Source organism: Salminus brasiliensis, chromosome 22 (genome assembly GCF_030463535.1).
Source record: "Salminus brasiliensis chromosome 22, fSalBra1.hap2, whole genome shotgun sequence".
Lineage (NCBI taxonomy): Eukaryota > Metazoa > Chordata > Actinopteri > Characiformes > Bryconidae > Salminus > Salminus brasiliensis.
In genome coordinates, this window is record NC_132899.1 from 33484283 (window position 1) to 33507950 (window position 23668).

General features: G+C 45.9%; 1 protein-coding gene across 1 annotated transcript; it reads right to left on the reverse strand.

Annotated features, from left to right (window-relative positions):
* Positions 1-926: 926 nt before the first annotated feature.
* Positions 927-23563, reverse strand: arhgap22b (Rho GTPase activating protein 22b). Its single transcript, XM_072666944.1, has 10 exons — positions 23087-23563; positions 15906-16105; positions 14350-14437; positions 8506-8634; positions 5440-5647; positions 4986-5118; positions 4783-4856; positions 4578-4699; positions 3453-4356; positions 927-2797 (listed from the first exon to the last, which is right to left on the reverse strand). Exons 1-10 carry the CDS (start codon positions 23127-23129, stop codon positions 2575-2577), a joined length of 2124 nt encoding a protein of 707 aa, XP_072523045.1. The 5' UTR covers positions 23130-23563; the 3' UTR covers positions 927-2574.
* Positions 23564-23668: the final 105 nt, after the last annotated feature.

Here is a 23668-nt window from a genome sequence, read left to right on the forward strand (position 1 = left end):
AAAGTTTGGGCACCCCTTAAGATTTGAGCAGGTCATGTTCACGGTCATCGTTAAGAAAGGCCGGATGATGCAGATTTATACATTTATATGAAATCTGTGCCTCTTCCCAACAATCAGCAGCCGTGGGCTCCTCTAAGCAGCGGCCGAGCACTCTGAAATCTGCCTAGAAGACGTTAGCCGAGTGTTTTCAGGGGCCGACTCCTCTCAGGAGGAGTGGAGTGGTCAAGCTGAGGATTGATAGAAGGGTTAATTTAGTCCACTTGTTTGGCTGCAAAACACCTTCAGGACGATTGAGCAGGCTCTGGGGAGGTGACACAGTGTTCTACTGTGCTAATATGACCTTCATGGACGAGTCACCTGAAGACGACCTTTCCTGTGTCCTCACCACAAGCTTCAGAACAAGCCTGAAGCATTATGATAACGCTCTGTGGACTGCTGGAGATACAACAGAACAGTAGGTAAAGACATGTTTGATAACTGTTACCAACTGTTAAGCATGGGGGTGGGTGGATCATGCTGTGGGTTTGTGCTGCAGCCAGTGGCATGTGGAACATTTTACTGATGGAGGAAACAATGGATTCAGTTAAAAACCAGCAAATTCTGGAAGCCATCTCAAACATCAATGCTGAAGATTAAAAGAGGAGGAGCTTCTACAGCAGGACCGTGCTCCTGAACACACCTCAACATCCACAGTGGACTACCTCACGAGTTGTGATCTGAAGGTTCTGCCATGGCCCTCACCGTCCCCTGTCCTACACATTATTGAACATCTGTGATGATGACAGACCTCAACAGAGCAGAGCAGCAAGACGACCCACGAACCTCCCAGATCCGGTGGGAACATGAGCCTGAGGTGATAAGAAAACGCAGACGACGGAACACAATGAAAACGGCAACATCAGGACTACATCATTCATCCAGGTTTATGTTTATTGATGCGTTCTTTTGTTGGCTACATAGCACCACACCGACTGGTCGAGGAGTCCTTCAACAGAGCAGGCCGAGTTGACGTCCTGTACCCTTGTACCCTTTAATGTTCCTGAAGGTTGAAGGGCGTCCGAAGGTACTCTCAGAAATAAGATTCGGAAAACCTGTAGATAAGTTCTGAAAGGAGGAGACGGGCTCCAGCGGAAGGCCTCGTATTTTGGTCGACTTGTAGAACAGAAGGTTAAACACTAGCAGCATCATATTAGCACCCAGGTATGCACAGATGCAAATACAGCCTTCCCACTTTTCAACATTACCATCATCTCCAGTTAACACAGACTGATTCTTTAAAAAAACAAAACAAATGACGATTACCCAGCGTTTGGGAATCCACCACAAACACATGAAATATTTTGAGGGCGTCTCTAGAACACATTTCCGCACAGTATAAAACAAAAGACAAAGGTCTGTCCCACAACACAGTGACGTTTACTGACACACACATTCCTGTAGCATTACATTAACCTCGTAAAAACACCTCCCTAAAGTATCCGATAGACTCTGCGAACATTCCACGTCTTTTCATAACATCGAGTTTCTTCAGCTTCATAGAATAATCAACATCAACAAGTTCCGACACTGAGAGCTATTCTAGCGTTCAAGCAAGCCACGTTTACACCAATCGACACAAGACCTCCACGAAGGCACTGTCATTACAATTCCTACTTTGACGTCCTCAAACCCAAAAAAGCCGATCATGGTCCTCCAGGCTTTGGTTCTGAACGGTCTTTAAAGGCTGTGTGGTATCGTAAGGTTGTGCGATATTTGGGCCGCATTGACAAAGGTTTGGACAAAGGACTGACTTGATTGCCAGCACTGAGCGGTCCCAACCCAGCTTTAAATATTGTGGGCAATGTGGGCGGAGCTACCTGCGACTAATGATACCTTTTTACTTTTCTTATTTTTCCATCAGTTTAATGGATAAAAGTATTGGGACACCTACAAACTATTCCACCGACGAGAGCTTTTCTGACCTCCCATTCTAAAGCCATAGGTATTAATATGGAGCTGTCCCCCCCTTTTGTCTAAGCTCTAACAGTGACACTGAGCTGGCTGAGCTGCTCTCTGTGAGCTGTTCCTCCTAAACGCTTCCACTGTTCATTAAAAATACCACTCACAGCTGATTGAGGAAGATCTAGGAGGGAAATTTCACCAGCTGACTTGTTTCACTAATGCGTGGAAGAAAGGCAGACTGCAGGACTAGGGGCTTGATTTTATACACCTAAATTCAATGTGTCCCAATACTTTTGTCATAATAGTATATGTAAATATATGTATTTACCACCACTGGATTAGAGTGTCTGCTAGACAGAGTAGGCTGTAAATGAATGGCCTGCTCTGATGCTCGGAAGCCTCTGATAGGTTCTTGGTATCTGCACAGTGGTATTTCAGCGGAAGGTCTGGGTAAATGAGGCCTGGCCTACAGCTGTCCTTTAGGTCCCGGTCCGGACAGTCGAGTAACATCGAGTAAACATATCGCGGAATTATCGCCCCACGTATCTGAAGGGACCTGAGGTAATGCAGAGACACTGCTGTCCCCAGTTCATCGCAGGGACATTCGCGGCGATTGTCCAGCAAACAAACTCGTTAAATGTTGCTCGTCCGAGCTCCGAGGGCCAGGTCCCCAAGGGTGGAAAAGAAGTCCTCCATCTCTTTTTCCAGCAGCCGATTCCGGTTTTCGGCGTCCTCGCGGGCCCTTTCGGAGTTCCGCAGTTTGATCTCCAGCATTCTCTTCTTCTTCCTCTCCTGTTCCATCTCATGCTCTAATCTCTCCATCTGGGCACAGAGCGCTGCACTCGAATCCTCCAGCCTGGGGGGACGCAAAGGCACCACATTAGATAAACAAGAAGGGGAATGAGTACACACAACCAGGAATTACACTAAAATGACAAAAGTATTGGGACACCTGCTCATTCCCCGATTCTTCTGAAATCAAGGGTACTAGTGGACGTTACTGAGGGCAGCTGGATAATGATCACCACCCCAGCTCATCCCCAACTACTCCACCTATCCCAAAAGTACTGGATGGAGCTCCACCACCATCATTCCAGAGAACACAGTTTCTCCACTGCTCCACAGCTTAATGCTGGGGGGCTTTATACCCCTCTACTAGTCCTCGTCTGGGATTAGGCAGCATGATGTTGATCTGCTCCAAAGAGATGGTCCTATTCTATTGGCAGTACTTCTTCTCTACAGGGACTAGACAAACTGTGTGTGTGTGTGTGTATGTGCATTTGCACATCTGTGTCAGCAATTGATGCAGCTTAAAGTAGCTGAATGCATTCATTAGGAAGGTAATCTTAAGGTAATCAGGTTGTAACTGGTTATGAGGTCAGATGTTTGCATTCTGGTACGCTTCATTCCTTAATATAAAAAGATGAATTAATAATTAATTAATCAATCAATTCTCAGGCATGACTGATTATCACCGTTCAGGCCCTGGTTTTGTCGATTATTTTACTCACCTTTTGATTCTGGATTCGTACGCCAGCTTCTGCTTGCTCAGCTCCTCTCGCAGTGCTGAGACCACACCGGCCAGTGCCAAGGGGCTTTCTTCTGCATCCTCGTCCATAACAGTGATGACCGGCACTGTGTTGCTGTTATCACTGCAGCAGGAGCTGCTGACACTGTCCTCCACTGCGATGCTGGCATCTTCCTGCTCATTCACGTCGTCCGCGGTCTGGTCAGCATCTCTCGGGATGTCCTCCGGCTCTGTCCAGCACTCCCTTCGTGAGTCTGCCTCTAAGAGGTCACTCCCTGAGTCTGGGATGGAGATGTCGCAGGATGATGTGGACCATGGTGCACTGTCTATGCTGGGCACACTCCCCAGGCTCGATGGCGACATGACGTTGTCATAGGTGGACAGTCGCTGCGATGACCCTGAATCCCTGACTCGTTCCCCTGTCGAGGTACGGCGGTGCCCTCTCAGGGACGACAGCCCGTTCATGAGCCAGTTCCCGCTGGAAGCGTTGTTGGCATCCGCTGACGAGCCGCCGACTTTAGCAGGCTGTGGTCGGGGCGAGGAGCTTTTGAAGGTGTACTTCCACGAAGGCAGAGTCTTGGCTTGCTTGCTGGGGCTGACTGCCGTCTCGCTCTTTCCCTGAGCGCCTGGTTTAGAGGAAGGGCCTGCTGGGCTGCCATCCAGGGACGAGGCACTGCTGCTGGTGGGGTTGTCGCTAGCGTTGGAGCTTTTCCCTGGAGGCGTGGGGCTTTGGAGGTCCTCTTCAGAGATCCAGCCCACCAGGTTGGACTGCTGGTCCTGAGATTTCACTTCCAAGTAGGCTTCAGGTGTCTCTGGGTCCCCATCGGGGTATAGGCGGTCATGCTGACTAATGAGCAACGTCATGAGATGCTGCACGAGGGAGGTACCTGGAAAAGGAATTAGAAAATAATTAGTTGCTTTGCAAGAAGGGACCTGACGTACAAGGGAATTGGGGCCAGACCGGAACTGGGGACCCCTGGCTTCAAATCCCACACTTTTGAAGGATCTGTGGAATCTTTAAGATAAATTGAGAAGAAATTCATGGACCAAAGCAAGATTAGTCGTCAGACTACAAATCTGAGTGAGAGTTACACCCCTGGAGATGTACCTTCCATGATGGTTACCGGGTCCTCCATTTTCGGGCGGAGAATGTTTGGTCCAAACACAGTGGCCAGGTTCTGCACACTCATCTTGTTTTCCAGAGAGTGTGACTGAACTTCATCCAGGAATCTGAAACGGCAGATTATCGGTCATTTTTACCCAGTTGAGATGAAGCTGGTTGAAGTTCTGAAGCCCGTCGTTGAGGGACATACTTGCATATATATTTGAGGAGGTTGTAGTTAGCTGGGGGGAGGGTCTTCACTTGCTGCCCTAATTCTTGTAGACCCTGTAAAACACCCAACACACAACCCGAGAGAATGTTGCTTTGGTAGGACTATTACAGGCTCAGTATCGACACTAATGCTAGCAGTCAACCGGATATGGAGCAGAGCGAGTGTTGCTCAGGTGTACCTACCTCCTCCTCATCTTTGGCCAGGAGCTGAGCACAAGTGAGGAAGTCCTCATACTTGCAGAAGGGGACCACTGGCTCTGGCAGCTCCCTGAGGTACAGCTTCAGCAGGGACGCCACCGTGTGGACATCGGTGTTACTACAGACGGACAGTAGAGAAGGGCCACACAAATCTGGTGACTTGGGTAACTTCAGGAAGTCCCTTTCATCAAACCTCTTATGTCACTTAAGCTGCTCATACATAGTCAGGTATCACCCACAAGTACTTTATTCAGGGCTTTTGTACGTGCTGAGAAGCTCTTGTGCTGGAAGATGCTGGATAGACTAAAGGTCTAGTGGAGTTCTAGAAGTTACTCAGGACTTGATTGAACTCTGATACTCTTCTGATACTCTCAGGTTGCTGTGGTTGATATTTCATTTGCAAACTAGCTAAGTAACAGGGAGCTCTGGTTGGTTGTACCTGTCGAACTGTGGCTTGTCTCCACAGTCGAAAGCATCTTGAAGCTCCTTCACAAGGTTGGCTTGACCCGGCATCCGGAAGAGACCCTCCTCGTCAAGCCCCTGGTCCCGGATGAAGTCCACACACTGCTCGACCAGGAGAGGAGCGAGGCGAGGACCGAACTTCTTCTCGTACTGAACGGTGTCCTCCAGGCGCTGGCCAAATATTCCTGCAGAATTGAAGTTAAAGGAGATGGAGGACATGTTTTAGACCAGCGTAAAGGTAAGAGAACAGCATCAGAACCTTGCAGACTTGCAAAAGAGCTTGACTGTTCACTCAAAGACCGTTAGCTAGCTTGTAAAGACCAGAATCCAGAAGATCCTCTAATTATAGACTCTACTAAATACAAAAGTCAGTCTGAAGACCCAATCCTCCACACACAGTACACTAAGTACTCTAGACAGAGGAGGCCGTTCTTCAGTCTGGGTTTGAAGACAGCGAGCGTTGGACTTTGCTGTTCGGACACCCAGGGGAAGTTCGCTCCACCACTTCGGTGCAGGACAGAAAAAAGTCTGGACGCTCGTCTTCCATGGATCTTAAAGGATGGCGGGTCGAGCCAAGCCGTACTTGAAGCTGGAAGGGCTCTTTGTGCAGATCAGCTTTTGACCATCGCCATCAAGTCCGGAGGGGCTGGCTGGTCCAGTCTGGGCTTCGTAGACCAGCGTCAGGGGTTTGAGTCTGATGTGGGCAGCAGCTACAGGAAGCCAGTGAAGAGACTGAACTGAGGAACATTGAAGATGACCCGTTCCAATGTGTTCTAGATCGATTGCAGGGGGCTGATGGTGCGCATTAGTAAGCAAAAATTACTTTCTTCATAATGGTGAATGCTGCTGTTTTGGAGATAGGAGGTTTTTGGGGGACAGCAATAACATGTATTTTGCTTTTTCTGACAGATTAGCAGCAATAATTAAGCTCCTGCTGTAATTAAACATGTGGTGTGGATGTTCAGTATAATATACTTATTTAAAAAAGCAATGCACATGCCTATTAAGTGACATAGTTATAACCTCATAGTATTTATGAACAGATTTAAATAACACTGTGTTGACATAAGAAGTCTTAAACGAACACATGATGCTCTCAGTAGGCCTCTATTATCTGTTATAAGCAAACGATGCTTCATTAACGAGAAAAATGTCTGGCTTTAGTTTAAGGCCTCTTATATCAACATAGACCTGATAGATCTGTTTGTAAACACTGAGATCCTGCTTTATAGATTTGCTACGAAGGCAGCCTGCAATTAGTGTTACTATTTATTATCTTAGCCAGAGAGACTTACAAAGTAAAACGTATTACAGAGGTGGGCCAAAGTAGTGTTAGGAGTCTTGCCCAAGGACTTTTACTGGTGTAGCGCAGCATAGTCAACCAGACAGAGAATCGAACCCTAGTCTCCAACATGGCTGGAAGCTCACTAGCTACACCAACCACATGTTAGTTGCTGCCAATCATAGCAATGTTCTCGATGCAAAGCAATATTTTACACCAAAGCAAACCTCAAGAACACTCTCAGAACTTCTACCCTCAACCACTCCGATTTCTTATAAACACACCTGCGTTTTGCCATCCAGAGTCCGGGCCGCAGTTGCAGCGTCCGTACACCACGCAGGAGTCGTAGTAATTGAGCGAGGAGCAAGAGCTACAAAAGAACAACCGCTTCTCGGGTATAAAAGTGTCGAATTTCCCATTTTTCTCAACAGCCGGTCGTCGTAGTCCCATCCTGTGACATTCCATGAGGCTCGGGCACGGCTGCCTATCAGCTTGTGCTGGATTCAACTCAAATAAGCGCTTCGAGTTTGTAAAGCTAAGATACTTCAGAGGGACTTTAAAAACAGTAAAGCGACAAAACTAGGCCCCAACATGTCCCGGTAAACATGCCATCACAGCTCTTCTCCTGCTTTTACATGGAGGCATGGAAATACCGTTCTTCCCTGATTGGGGATTTTCAGTGCTTGTCCTCCCACAGGCCTCCCAGTCGCCGTCATTGTGCAGAAGCCTGAGCATGTTCCCTCTCCAGAGAGAGCAGAGCTCCTCTGCAGTTCACAGCGTCCTCGTGTTAAACAGGGCTAGCTGCTCATTTCATGATCCTGCTATTAATAATGCAGTCTTTGAAACCAAATCTCAGCAGGGGTGGCCGCCCTCACGCCCTGCGCCGAGAGTGTGGAGGTATTTTTGGGTGGGAACAAGACGCGTGGTGTTGGAATTGACAGCTTTAAAGCACATTGTAAAGCCCAGAGTTTTCATTCGTCTCCTGCCCTGAACTGAGCGAAGAAACGTGGAACAGCTGCAACCAAGTCCGTTCAACCAGGTCCTCGGGTTTTGATGTGGTGGAGTTGTGATTCAGTAGCCAAGGTGGAGCTTAAAGCAAATGGCTATCACGATAGTTCAAGTCTGCTTATATGATTATCTTTATTGGGTTTAGACTAATACATAATTTACTCCACAACAGCATCAGTGTTCCTTATGAATGCGCTGTACAATGCATATGCAGGTGTTATGAGGGCCCTATGCAGGTAGCTGAATCTTATAGGGTGTTCTTAACTAGGCCTCTACCATTACTTGGTAATGAGGCTTCCAGCTCTGACCCGTCAAGGCATGGACTCCGCAAGACCTCTGACCTTAGCAGCTGATCCTTTGAGTCCCATAAGTTGTGAGGTGGGACCTCCATGACCCTTGGTTGTCCTTACTTGGAGCACTTTTGGTAGGTATTGACCTCTTCATTGACCTCACATGACCTGCCTGAAATTGTCTAGAATATCACTGTCTCAGATTCACCGGAACCAGAATTTTATGGCTGATGTTGCACTCTGCTACCGAATGCAAGTTGCCGAGTGGGTGAAACTGGTGGGGGGGATCAGTTTGGTCAGTAGGTCGTAGAGCTTGCTCACTTTTGACATCTGGTGGTGCAGTGGTGCTATTGCAGTCTATCTCCCAGAAGATGTAGCCTCACTACACTGCTGTCGAATGTTTTGACTGAGTAAACCTGACCTAGCCTCTCTGCTTCTGTTTAGATTAGCAGCACAGCTTTACCTCCTCCGAAAGGAGCCCAGATGACCCGTCTGATAGCCTTAACCCAGTCGTCCATGTCGTTCTGGGAGTTGGCCATGAGTAGAAAGGCCTCATGGCTGACGGCTGCCCGGTCCTTCTCCCCTACTGCCCCTAAGAAATAGAAGAGGAAATTATTTCCATATATTTCTTCAGTTAAGCTGGAAAAAAACTGACCAGCTTAAGCAGGTCAAGGTGGTTAAGACAACTGACCAGCTTTGCTCTGCACCAGCACAGGGTATTGGGTTCTCATTTGATTGTTAAGGTGGTCTACCAGCATGAACAACCTCACCAAGATCGACCACCAGCATGAATGAGCTGACAAAGCTATTCATCCAGCATGTCCAATCTCATAGACCAACATGCCCAGGTAGGTCCACTAGGATGACCAAACCGAGAAAGCTGATCAGCATGACCAAAATGACCAAGAAGGTCCACCAGTGGAGGTCATGCAGGAATACCAGCTTGGCCATGTTGTTCGTGCTGGTCAACAAGCTTGGTCATTCATCAACCAATTTACCCAACTAGCCCACCATTAAAACCAGGCCCATAGTCCATCAAACTCATATATTCTATGCTGGTCAGGAGCTATACTGGTCTACAAGCCTAACCAGCTGCTTCACCAATATAGGGTACGTTTTCTCCTAGATGAGCAGCTTGACAATCAAATCCTTCTGCTTCCTACAGCTAATTTCAGAATCAGTTGAAGTCTAATTAGTTTATGCCTGTAGATGAACAGGAGTGTGTCTGTTATTGCCAGCAGATGGCGCTGCTGTCTTTAAAATGCACAAGTTCCCAATCCTCAACCCTGATTAAGACATTCAGAAGAAAGTGGATATGCAATTCAGTGATAGGTGGAGCTAAATGTGTGGAAATATTATATATGTATGATACAAATATGTGCCGTGACCTGTATCGCAATATACACCGATCAGCCACAACATTAATACCACCTGCCTAATGTTAAGTATGTCCCCCAAAACAGATCAGATCCCCCAGAACCGTGGTGTCCAGCACCAAAACAAACGTTAGCAGCAGATTCTTTCCTCCTGGAAGTTGTAAAGCGAGGCCTCTGTGAGGTGCCTGTTGCACCAGTTGTCTTGGAGCACTTTCTTGGAGCACTTTTGGTAGGTATTGACCAATGCATACCGGGAACACCCCATAAGACCCGCTTGATGTTTTGGTTGAGATGTTCTGACCCAGTCGTCTAGAACATCAGTCTGGTTCTTCATTACCTTGTTCACTCACGGCCTAGTTTATTCACCCCTTAATATCCACCTCACCATCAATAATCAAAATTTGCATCATAAGGCTTTGATTGATCTCCTCCCCTTCTGTATGAGGACTGTGGCAGTCAGACAATTGCACATCTGAAGGTAACACATTCCCACCAAGCAGATTCAGAGGCTGGTGGCTCATTTCCCACCATGGTGAGGCATTTTAATGCCGCCGCTGTGAGTGTCTCAGTCCCCGCTGAGGGCTGTCGGGAGGAATGTGAAAAATGCACTTAGGTTCACAACTGTGCTACATCTACTCCACTGAACACACTGAACACTTCCAAGACCTCCAGCCAAGCATAAGAGTCTCCCAGGCTCCATTATCAGCATCTCCTCTGCAAACAAGCTCACACATAGACAGTGTGTGTGTGTGTGTGTGTGTATGTCTGTTGAGGGTCGATAATGTGCCATGTCATTACGCTGAGGATTGGAGGAGATTAGCTTCTGTTGACCTTTGGAGACGTATCATTTCTGAGAGTGATGACTGACAGACTCTCGATGGAGGAACTTGGTGTCATTTATTAATAAATATGATTGGAATTCAAGAGTCAAACATTTAAGAAAATGTCATTATTTGGACACACTCATAAAGAATTTCCACGTAATTAATAGCACCGACTGTACCTTTTGTTGCTTTGCATCTCCTTCGCTTGCAGCAGCCCTGCCCCATGTTACGCTGGCAAGCTTCTACAGCAGGGCCATGCCACTCAGTCTAGCCCTCAAAACCCACAAACACAGCACAGGTAATGGTAAGACCGGTCAAGACACTCAACGGGGACACTGCTGCCAGACATCCCAGCCAAGGATCTCAACAGCACCATTGCTACCCGTATCCTGAGGAACGTCTTCATTTGCAAGTCCTCCTTTACTTCTCAGTCTTCCACTAGAGCAGTTTATCCTCCAAAACAAGCTCATTGGAGACATCTCAGTTGTGTCCAAAACTCCAAAACCAAGGCTCCATCTCCTCTTCGTTCAGTCTGCTCTCGCTGTGGACTGCCCGAGGAGACACTCTCATCTGTGGTTTCCTTGCCAAACAAACCCCCACCCCTGCCTTGGACAAACAAGTAATCAAACAAATCAACTGACCAGTCAATCCAGGAGCACTCTTTATTCCTCCCGAGTAAGTTCTACCACTCTTCCCTTTCCTTTCCTTTGCATTTCCTCTTCCCGAGAGCAGGCTGGCGTACAGTATGGGTTAAGCAGATGCACAGCTTCAGGGTCACATTCACGCTCTGTAAGTTCGAAGCCTCTGTTGTCGAGGCCCGGCAAACACAGATGCATGGAATTCCAGGCAGCCAGCAGGCTTTTCACAGTGGTTTTGAAATTGAAAGAACTCGCCGCCCTCCCCGTTGCTGAGGCACCGCTTGTCACTTGCGCCTGGGTAATGAACTGAGCCATTGTTGTAGTTTTTGCAGGATATTGCACGAACATCAAGTAAACAGGCCTTGCAACCTGGGACTGTCTTGTGCTGCACGTCCATGCGAAACTCAATCTTCCGAGACGTAATGCGTTAATGCTGCTGGAGATGGCATTTCAAAGACGTCTTTGGAACTGAAAGAGGAGTTTCGGTTCCTTCACACGGAACGTCTTATGAGCTTTTATGGCTTGTATGTCTTCATTATTCAATGCAGGACAAGGGGGACTTAGAGCTAGGATGGAGTCAGCACCTATGGAACGGGTTGTTTTAGTCGCCTGCTGGTAACAGGACCTGTTGCGTGTACAGGGAGGGACTTGTCCGTCTAGGTGAAGTAGAAGACCCTAAAGGACCTAAGGAAGCAACGACTGATCTGCAGTGAGTTGCAGAAGGGTGCACTGCTTGAGTTTACAAGCAGTCACTTTATTGGGGACACTTCCTGGCATACCTTGACTGCAGGATACCTGCAGACCAATGCTGAGTTTCTGACTACAGGCTCACTGTCCGTGGGGTATTTGAACCTAGTGGTGATATATTGAGGTGTGTAGAACTGCTGTGCCTCACACTACCAGAGTGGTGATCTGAGAATGGTCCACAACCCAAACAGTATCTGGCCAGTGGACAGGGTAGAGAGGGACAGGTGTTCTACAGCAGGGATGCCCAATCCTGTGCCTGGTGATCTACCGTCCTTCAGAGTTTGGCTCCAAGTAATGAAGGTCTGCATCTGAATATTAGAGCCAGGTGTTTTGGGGGTGCATTTTGCAGGGTGGTAGATCTCCAAGAGAAGGATTTGGTATATTTGGGCTTCATGCTGGAACTGTAAATCTGCAAACTGCACAAGGTAGGTATGTCCAATAACCTTGGAACTTGGTGGACCTGCTTGACCATTCTGGAGCATGGTAGGGATTGTCATGGATAGTCTACAGTCACATTCCTCTTTCTCTGTGCCAGTTATTCTTGGCCATTGTTCCAAGAACCGATTGTGGGACCTTTATTTTAAACTTATGCATGAACATCTCTGAGCTCACAAGCTCTTGTCCTGCTCTCATGTTGAACCTCTTACCCAGTCTGTCTTCTGACAGACCTTTACCATCCAGGATTTTACCTGAGTGCCTCGGTTCAATCTTCTTGAACTTCTAAACCCTGTTTATACCTGGACTGCATGATTCGGTGCAGCCCAGAGGACGACGGCTTGTTTACGAGGGAGCTAGACTTTTCCATTTCTGGACAGCCAGCTTGTTTATAGCTTCATGCTAATACATTTAAATGGAATTGAATTAAATTTACTCGCTTCTTAGAGAAGGAAAAACAGATAATAGCGCAGGGACTACTACGCTAACACATTCCCTCCCAGGCACATTAGCACATAATTGATTTTCTGGAAGCGTACATGGGTTTCCCATTAGGAATTCTCCTGTCAATTGACTATTTCTGACATATCGATGTAATCCAACATTTATGCGATCTGTCCGTATCTGGGTCAAAGGGTCAAGATAATATTGAGATGATGATGATATATATATTATGCTATTCTGCTTGACATGTACTTTAAGGCACACTTGTTGGCCTTACCTGCTCTGTTCCACAGTAAAGCTGATGAAATGAAGCCATGAAAGGCATCTTCTCAGGAGTACAGTGTAAATTCAATACCCTGGAAACACTGGGAGGATTTGCGGGTGTGTGCAGGCTGAAGTAGGTGTAGATTAGCTGAGTAAGAGGTGTGTAGTTACAGAGCACGGCTGCAATCTGATCTTTTGCTCTGGCGTCCGTGTTACAGAAGCCCGCCGTCAAAGCCAGGAGTCTCCAAAGCCAGAGTCAGGTACCTCAGGTAATAATAATGGCCGTCACACCGCTGTGCCATATTTGCTTGCCGTAAATAAAACACAGCGGTGTGACAATGGAGAACCAAGAGAACCCACTCTGTTCAACACAGCTTTACTCTCAGGCCTACAGCGGTGTATTAATTATTAAGATGCTGCTCCTCCAGCATTCCTCCTGAAATCAAGGGGATTAACCAGGGGTTTGTCCACCTTTGCTGCAGTAGCAGCCTCTACTATTCTGGGAAGGCTTCATACTAGATGTTGAACAACATTGCTGTGGGGAGGATTTGATTGCATTCAGCCCCACGAGAGTGAGAGCATCAGTGAGGTCAGGTTCTGATGTTGGATGATTAGTTCTGCAACTCCAACCAATCCCAAAGGGACTGGAGGTTTAGACCCCTCTAGCCCACACCTGGTGACCTGAAGGACGTGTGATCGCAGCTGCTCTAGAACATGCCGTTCTGTGGGTCAGTGATTTTCTACGGAGATTATAGAAGCTGGATGCAGCTGCTAACCAACATATCGGTCACATTATGATTAGTCTAGTGGCCAGATTTCTAAAACACATTTTAATCTGATTGGCCGAGCTGCTGGAAGCTGCAGGTGTAAAACACTGGATGCTGAATTGTGTATTAATGTTCACCATGATGCTCCATCCAAATCCAGAGATTAACCAGCGTGGCCATGTGACCACCATCAAAACTCACTCACTGTGAGATCATTTTTCTTTAAACATTCTAGATAAGATAATTAAATCCATTTCAGCTTCTTGCTAGAACATTTTTATCATTAGGTTCATCTATATGGTGTTTTTTTGCAGGACGGTGTGGTGTTATAAGACACTAACAGCAACGCTCAAATGAAGGTAAAGCAAAAATTACTTTCCCCGCTGCTTCAGAATTTTACAAAATGTCATGAAATCAAAATGACAAAACTGTGCCGAAGGCTTTTAATTTGAAACAACAGATTTAGGAAGCAAAATAAAGACTGAGTGGTTAGACAGGGGCAGGTTCAATTCGCTAACGTTAAGTCAGAGAGGTTTTACAGTTGAAAAGACGTACATGTACACTTTTTTAATTCCTTCAACACATCTTTTTGACAGCGCTTCACACAGAGAAAGGCAGCCAGCCTTTTGGTAAACAAGGCTAAGGCCAAAGCTAACTTACCCCAGCTAGCGCTGCTATCCCAGCAGTCTACTCTCACTGTATTTCATCTCTGATGTGATATTTCCACATTCTAATACCTTTCCATATTCAGTCTGGGGGAGGTGGTGGAGGGAATGTGGTGGACGGAAGGTGGGGTGATCCTTCTTGCTTACCTGGGACGATCTCAAACAGGTGTCTGCCAGGTTCCTCGGGATTGGCCGGCAGCTCGTTCACTTGGCTTCCCCTAAGTGGGATGCAGCCCTGCAGAGTGGAAAAGCAAAGCCAGCTTAAAAGAAGCAAATGTCTGATCTTTCAGGTTAGCTTGTTGTAATTGGATTCTTTTTTTGGTGATCATTTCCCACAGGAACTGGTCATCTGTCAGTCTGTTGGATTCGCTTTGAGCTGGAGCGTCTTCTCCTGGACGATGAACCGCGGATGTGAAAGAAATGGCCAGATTATTCACCATGACAACAAACTGGTGGAAGATTTAGCGGCAGCTCCTCGGCCGGCCAGGTCATTTATTACCACGGAAGACGTAGCTGTCGTCTAGATTAACAACAGCCCGCTAAGCACAGCCCAGTGCCATCTTTACACCAGTGGACCAACCTGATAAATGCTTTAGCACCAACAGGAAATGGTCTCATCTTTAAGGCATCTAGGCAAGCAAAGTCTTCCATTGGTTGGACTGACAGGAGCTAGACTGCAGGTCTTGAAATGTCGAGACAAACACCAACATAACTAATCCAGCTGAAATATCCAGGTCAATATACCAGCTTCTGCTGGTAGTCGGTTTCAGATGGTCCAAGTTGGTCCTTGGTGGTCAAAGTGGTTGAGAAGCTGGTCATCCAGACGTGGTTTCATTTGAGTTTGATGGACAAGCTGGTTGGCTGATTGTCCAGCTGGTCATACTGATTGACTAGTTTGGTAAAGTGGTTCATACTGGTGCACTACTATTGAGGTCAGGCTGGTCATGCTGGTAGGCTAGCATGGTCATGGTAGTCAAGCTGGTTGATAAGCTTGGCTGCACTAGTTGATTAAGTCTGCGAGGTCGGTCATGCTTGTAGACCAGATAAACCGTCAAACTTGACTTTTTATCATGTTTTAATTTCCAGTGAGTAGGAGTAGGTGTGTAGGTCACTCTAGTGCTTCTGGAGGTTCTAGATAGGTTGTGGTTAAGAGAAACAGAGGCCAGCTTGCTTTTGTGGCTGGTGAGACTCTACCAGTCTCAGTTCGGCACTGATACTATCAGACAGATTCGATTTTGCACCGATGATCAATTGTTGGGTTTGAATTCATTGCTGCCTTAGCTCCTAACCCCTCCGAATCATTATTGGACGGATAAAGCGTCTGCGCTTCCTTCTGATCCGGCATTTTCCGGATCCTTTCATCCCCAGCGTGAGATTCTCCTGCACAGCTCTCCGCTTTGGATCTCCATTGATTAGAGGCAGGATAAGCAGGCAGGACTGACATTTTCACGGACGCCCTGGTGAGCGAGGTGTGGTAACCAATCAATCGGGAGCGGGGGAAGTATTGACAGGCCTGACGAGCGGAGCTGTCCATCACACCTAATATAACTGTATGACATCGATCGTTCAGCGGAACCACCGCCAGCGTCCTGTTAAAACCATTGTCGGCCAAACTGCCGAACGATCTTGTCTGATCCCTAATCGCTGCCGTCCTCAGACACTCCACAGAGCAGCTTTCGGAGAAGTTGGATTCATGGCCTTACCTGAGGCTTGGTTTCCTCCTCGTCCTTGTAGAAATACAGGAAGTCTGAGCGCAGCACGAACCAGCGCAGCTGCCAGTTCTTCATGATGCTCCTCTGCTTCTTCAGCCAGCCGGCCTTTAGCACGCCCTCCTGGAGGCCTGGCGACGTGGACGGAGTCGAGCCGCGGGACACCTCGCCCATCACCATACTCTTTGACCGGGCTGTAGATAAGGACAGCAGACGGATCATGGGAATGTTAACCAGACGAACAAGCATTTAAGCATCTGAACGATTCTTTGGGTTTTTAGGGTTCCATATCCTTTACTAAAGAACCCTTGAAGAACCATTTCTGAGAGTGTATACATATAAGACATTTATAATAACAATTGTCTACCTGGCTTTGTAGAACATCCTTGAACATTAAGGGCAATGCTCAAATGGTTCTTCTGCTAAAGACGGTTCTCAATAGTTCCAAAAAGGGTTCCACCCCTTCCCATTTTGGTAAGAAGAACCACCAGTGCTTACATGGTTCTCCAGCAAACCTGGATTTGCACAGTATTGTGGGAACTGTAGTGGTTTAGGAGTATCGCTATGGTAACTGTAGTCTTGTTTGTCCCCTCCCCCACTCTACACCCCCCACCCGCACCCCCGCCCCTCCTCCTCTCGCTCGGGTCTCTCTCCACCTGGAACTGGAGCTGCTCGACTGTCCATTGATAGTAAACGATAAAGGAACCTGGGTTTGTGTCTTCCAGGTTTTTACAGCACCGTGAGATCCGAACCATGGTGCAGACCGAAACCATGACTTTTGTGTTCTGTTAGACCCATTTATCTATGTTAATATGCAGGATTATGTGAGATGATTATGGATATTATGCCTTTATAAGGTGCAGAAATGTCAGAGTGTGTAAAAATATACAATGTAATATAAGGGGAATCTCAGCGCTGCCACGGAGGCTGTGCTCACACGAACCGCAGGGGCTCTCATCATGTATAATTTATAGGAATCAATCCCACACACACACACACACACACACACACAACCACACACACACAGAGCATGCCTTAGGCCTCCGGGCTGTAGACACTCAATCAATGCATGTGTGCCTTTCTGAAGGAAAATCAATGTTTTTTCTCAGCTCTGTTTTATTTTACACTCTTATTCAGGGGGGTCAGGGACCTCTGAGGAAGCGCCAGCTCTGACTCCACCACTCCACTCCACCCTCCCTCCCTTCGCCAGCAGCCTCACGCTTAGCTCAGTCCACATGGAGAACTCCACAAATTTCTCAAAATTCCCCCAGAATGAGATAAAGGCATTCAGAGTGGGAGCATCTGAACCACCAGATGTAAGAAGCAATGATCTGGAAAGCACACAACCACCATGCAGAGAGCACGTAGCAACACCCTGGAAACCTGGGAACGCCATAGCAACAACCTGGCAATAACAGAAAAAGCTGAAAACCACTAGCACCACCATGGAAACCACCTGACATTGCATAGCTGCTGGGGAAACGTGAAAAAAAAAAAAAAACTGGGAACGCCATAGCAACTACCTGGGGTTGACAGAAAAAGCTGAACAGCACCCTAGCAACCTGGGAAACCATGTAGCAACACCCTGGAAACCACCTGACATTGCATAGCTGCTGGGGTAATGTAAAAAAAAATTACCTGGGAATGCCATAGCAACCACCTGGGGTTGACAGAAAAAGCTGAACAGCACCCTAGCAACCTGGGAAACCACATAGCAACACCCTGGAAACCACCTGGCATTGCGCAGCTGCTAAAAACACCAAGCACTGCTGCAGCAACCACCTTGGGCTACTCAGAAACCATGTGGCAACCACCTGAAATATCATACCAACCACCTGGCAACCACCAAAACCCTCCTATGGAAAATGATTTGTTTTTAGATTAGATTTTAGATTAGAATTGAGCTCAAGTCGACTACAAGAATATACCCAATTATTAAAAAAATATTAAAGCAGTACCCCGGAGACGACGGGGGTGGAAGTGTTGAGGCCTTAAAAAAATATTTGTCCACAGTGAAGAGGGCCGAGTAAGGGCAGGAAGTGAGTGGGCTGCTGGTGTTTGCTGGTGTTTGCTTCAGCCAATAGCAGCCTAGTTAGAGATCAGATCAGTCAAAATGATAGAAATAATAGAATATTTCAGGATGTCCTGATCTGATCTGATCCTGTGGATCGGAATCGGGGCCGATTCAGGCGTATATTAATGGATCGGGTATCGGCTACTTTAATCCCAGACCAGTTCCAAGTCTTTGTTGTAACCACGGTGTTCAGGGCGCCATCTGGGGGCCTCAAGGCTCCATTAATGGACATTTCGCCCGGCTGAAATATCCATTACCACATATTTGACCATAATATCTGAACCTTTATAAAACAATCACGGAAACGCAGCAACCACAGGGCGACACCCTAGAAACCACCCGACACTGCGTCGCTGCGGGCAGCAGCTGGGCTAAGCCATAGCCATAGCAACCACCTGGGAAAACAGAAAAAGCCCAACAACATCCTAGAGACCTGGGATACTGAGGCAACCACATAGCAACCATTTGAAACATTCAACCAATCACCTAGCAACCACCAAAGATTTCTTATGTGGCGGATATTAGATTCAGTGGATTATGCAGAGATATTGATCCCAGAATTATTAAATGTTTAAAGCAGCTCCCCAGAGATGATGGGGGAGGTGTTAAGGCCTGAAAATGATCATCTGTAGTAAAGAGACGTGACGAGGGCCGGAAAACCCTTATTCTGATCCTAGCTGAGAATTTCAAGCTAATCTAGGCTAAATACAGATCCACTGTGAGGACATGAAGAGTGCAGGGTTAGCAGCGCCCTGCTCAGCTTTACAGGCAGCACAGGAAGTGAGTGGGCTGCTGGTATTTTAGCGGTGGGGGAACCGGCACTCGCCTTTCTCTGTTTTCAGACCAGCACTGAAGGGCCCATTCAGAACCGAGTGGAGGATAACGCTAATGCTAACACACACACACATGTGCTATAGAATCCCCAATCACACACAGCAAATCCACCCACTATAAACCAGATGTTTCACACCAGTAGACCAACAACCACAGAGACCAGCAGCTTGAGGAGGGTCAGTCAGGCAGGCCCTGTGTGGCAGGCTGGACAGGCAGTTTTCCAGGTCCTGCCTGATTGACTTTCCCTGGCTGCTCGTCTGGAATTTCTGGATCCTCCTGGACGACTTCCGCGCTGTTGCCGTTAGTGGGAGCGTTGGTAGGTGATCAGAAGCGGCGCTGGAAGCTCTTCTGCAGTGGAAAACTGCACTAGTGCTGGTCAGGGCCTGGTGGCTTTTACTGCCCTGGTGGATGAGAACCACCTGCTGGGTGACCTTTCTTCAGGCGCTGAGCCGCGATGTGTTTTCCGCTGCTGTTGAATCAGATGTAGCCGTAAACAGCTGACGCTGACGTTGTCGCTGACAAAGCCGAGGCTTGATTTTCCACCATTTCTCTGTTCTTCAGGTGGCAGCGGCAGCGGCAGCAGTACTGCACACACTTCTGGAGCCTCTCTGACCTGATGATTCAGAGCCTCCCTGTCTCGGTCTCGGGCGTTTCTAGGACGTGGTCCCTAAAATATCTGCTGTTGTTTCAGTAACCACTGCTGTCACTGTATATACATGGGACGTATCCATTATATGTTTAATTAATTAATGTATTTATCATATAAATTTAAAAATATGATTTAATTAATTTATTAGAATATAATTCATAAATATTTTTACAAAATTAATTATTTTAATTTAAATATACAGTATTTCATATTTATCAGGATTTATATATATATATATATATAAACTGTTATATATGTAAACTGTTTAATTTCAGATTTTGTAAATTCTAACATTTAAATTCAGTTTTAAATTTTAATTTATGGATTATTTTCCCCTTTTCTTCATTTTCTTCATTTATATATATATATATATTTAAATTTGATTTAGTGTTAATTTTTAATTTGTGGACTTTTTCCTCTTTTTTCTCTATAGCTCCCCCTAGCTCTAGCAGTGCTCCCGACACAAGGAGGGTAAGGTAACATCTCCTTCAACACATGTGAAGACACCTACCAGACACCGCCTCTTTTCAAACTGCCGGGTAGCCGAAGTCTCCAGCTCCACCCCGCGAGCTAACAGACACCTGTTACAACATCGCTCTAAGAGTGATGAGGGGAGAGAGAGCGCCACCTACCCACCCAGAGAGGCAGCACGGCCAGTTGTGCTCTCCCAGACTCCGGCTGCTGATGGCAAAACATTTAAATATTTAATATACGGAATTAGTTCATTTGATTGTACTAACAATATTGCAGTATCTGGGAATAGATTATTAAATATTCCAATTTTTAAAACTATTTTGTGTAAAATCCCCCACTATTATATCCTTAATAAGACTAATCCAAAAATAATATATAAAAATACCAGTATTCATTAATTACTGTACTTTTAATATAGGTCCTGTTACTGTGACACGTTCTCCTGATCCTGTGCCGCTGCTGGGTGGTGATGATGGGCCTGTTGTGAGAGAATGGGTGTGTGTGTGTGTGTGTGTGTGTGTGTGTGTGTGTGTGTGTGTGCTGAGCCGTGCAGTGGAGTCACTTGTAGTCCATGGTTAGCTGCAGCATAACGAGGCCCGGGCTGTGGATTCTAATTTAGGACCGGTTCTGTGTGTTCTACTGTTCTGCAGGGTGTAATTACAGGGTGCTAGACAGATCATACTGTTAAAAGTGTCAGTGTGTAAACGGCTTTATGGGTGGAGTGGAGTAGGGCGTAGTAAATAACACTGCAGGGACACACACAGAAGGTCCGGTTCCCCGTCCCGCCACAATAAGAGTCCCTAAGTGACACTAAAAACATTATTCATTATTCAGACATTGGTATTATTATTATTTATTTGTATTGATTAATGGTTCAACACTATTGGTATCAGTATCAATCTTTATTAATGATTGTTATCAGTATTAATATTATTGGTATTGGTATCGACCACAAGATTGTCAATACTGATACCAATGATTGTTAGCAGTATCAGCTTAATTGGTATTGGTACTGACCACAACGAGATATTAATGATTAGTATTAGTATTGGCAGGATTGGTATCAGTCCTGACCACAACAAGATTGGTATCATTATTAACATTATTGGTAAAGGTATAACAAAGGTAACAAGATAGTAATGGTTGGAATCATTGATTACATGATTGATAAAGGGTTTTGACATTAGTGGTGTTAGTATGTACGTTATTGGTAAAGGTATCGACAACAACAAGATGTTAATGATTTGTATTGATATTATTGGAATCGGTACTGACCAGATCAAGATATTCATTTTTGGTATCAGTATTGACATTATTGGTATCGGTACTGACCACAAGATATTAATGATTGGTATCGATATCAGCATTATTGGTATCGATACTGATTACAAAATATTAATAATTTCTATCAGTATTGACATTATTGGTATCGATACTTATTTAAAAAAGTAATAATAATTTGTATCGGTATTGACATTATTGGTATCGATACTAACTAGATCAATATATTAATGATTGGTATCAGTATTGACATTATTGGTATCGATACTAACTAGATCAAGATATTAATGATTGGTATCCGTATTGACATTATTGGTATCGATACTGATTACAAAATATTAATAATTTGTATCAGTATTGACATTATTGGTATCGATACTATCGATCTCGTTGTGGTCAGTACCAATACCAATTAAGCTGATACTGCTAACAATCATTGGTATCAGTATTGACAATCTTGTGGTCGATACCAATACCAATAATATTAATACTGATAACAATCATTAATAAAGATTGATACTGATACCAATAGTGTTGAACCATTAATCAATACAAATAAATAATAATAATACCAATGTCTGAATAATGAATAATGTTTTTAGTGTCACTTAGGGACTCTTATTGTGGCGGGACGGGGAACCGGACCTTCTGTGTGTGTCCCTGCAGTGTTATTTACTACGCCCTACTCCACTCCACCCATAAAGCCGTTTACACACTGACACTTTTAACAGTATGATCTGTCTAGCACCCTGTAATTACACCCTGCTAGATCAAGATATTAATGATTGGTATCCGTATTGACATTATTGGTATCGATACTGATTACAAAATATTAATGATTGGTATCTGTATTGACATTATTGGTATCGATACTGATTACAAAATATTAATGATTGGTATCCGTATTGACATTATTGGTATCGATACTGATTACAAAATATTAATAATTTGTATCAGTATTGACATTATTGGTATCGATACTAACTAGATCAAGATATTAATGACTGGTATCAGTATTGACATTATTGGTATCAGTACTGACCACAAGATATTAATGACTGGTATCAGTATTGACATTATTGGTATCAGTACTGACCACAAGATATTAATGATTGGTATCGATATCAGCATTATGGGTATCGATACTAACTAGATCAAGATATTAATGATTGGTATCAGTATTGACATTATTGGTATCGGTACTGACCACAACAAGATATGAATGATAGGTGACGGTATCTGCATTATTGGTATCGGTACTGACCACAACAAGATATGAATGATGGGTGACGGTATCTGCATTATTGGTATCGGTACTGACCACAACAAGATATGAATGATGGGTGACGGTATCTGCGTTATTGGTAAGAGTATCAGCAACAACAAGGAGATATGAATGATTGATATCAGTATTGGCATTATTGATATTTACATTTATATACATTATTGGTATCCGCATCAACCACAAAAAGACATGAATGATTGATCTTATTATTTACATTACTGGTAAATCTCTCACCCATAAATTCCAGATCAGTGCAGATTATGCAATTTAAAAAATGATCAGAAGATGAATCCAGTGTGAGATGGTTAATAATCTGATGTATCGGCCCTGCACTTCAGATCTGCAGCTGTTCTGACAGCTGTAGCAGCAGCAGTAGGTGTAGTAGTATTAGTAGGTGTAGTAATAGTAGCTGTGTCAGTAGTAGTAGGTGTGTCAGTGGCAGTAGTAGTATGTGTAGGATGCTGGGAGCAGCTGATGCTGAGAGATGAAAGCTGATGGCTGGATGAAGCAGTGGGTGAAGCAGTGGGTGAGGCAGTGGGTGATGAATGGTAGTGAGCGTTAGCGGAGCTGCACCGTACCTCTCCGGGTCTGTCTGATCTTCGGGCTCAGCATGGCTGTCATGGTTGCGCTGCGTTCTCTCAGCTCGGCATATTCGTCCTCCACCCTGCACCGCTCTTCCCTCCCTGCTCAGCTCTCCTCTTGCTCTGACCTCACAGAGCAGGCGGGGGAGGGATTCCTCACACGTCGACGTGTTCACACACACTGGTCCACACCCACCCAGAGCTGCATTATTCATCCCCCCGCTCCCCGCCGCTCTCCGCTCGTCATCCCTGGCTTGATTACGACACTCCGCTGCTCAGCCGGCCTGAAAGCCAGAGGAGCTCCTTTTAATTGGCTGCAGGCGTGCAGGGCTCAGCCTCTGGCTCTCTGGGGGGACGCTCTCTCACTCACTCTCTCGCATTGCCTCTTTCTTTTGCCCTCTTCTTCCTTTGGCAGTCCCCGTCGCCTCCTTCTTCCCTCTCTCCGTAAGCGTGCCCTCAGAAGGCTGGATAATAGCTCCTGCTCCGCCGCCTCAATTGAATCAGCCCTAGATTACAGCTGCTCCTCCTTGAAGGCAGGGTGGGGGAGGGAGGGAGGGCCTGCAGTAGCACCGCCAGCGG

What these genes read in the sequence shown, in the direction of transcription:
- arhgap22b (XM_072666944.1), bottom strand. Translation starts at nt 23,129, where the DNA reads ATGACAGCCATGCTGAGCCCGAAGATCAGACAGACCCGGAGAG. An exon ending in CTCCTCAAATATATATGCAA is followed by an intron (nt 4,700 to 4,782) that starts GTATGTCCCTCA and finishes CTGCCGTTTCAG; the next exon opens with ATTCCTGGATGAAGTTCAGT. An exon ending in CCCGGTAACCATCATGGAAG is followed by an intron (nt 4,357 to 4,577) that starts GTACATCTCCAG and finishes TTCCTTTTCCAG; the next exon opens with GTACCTCCCTCGTGCAGCAT.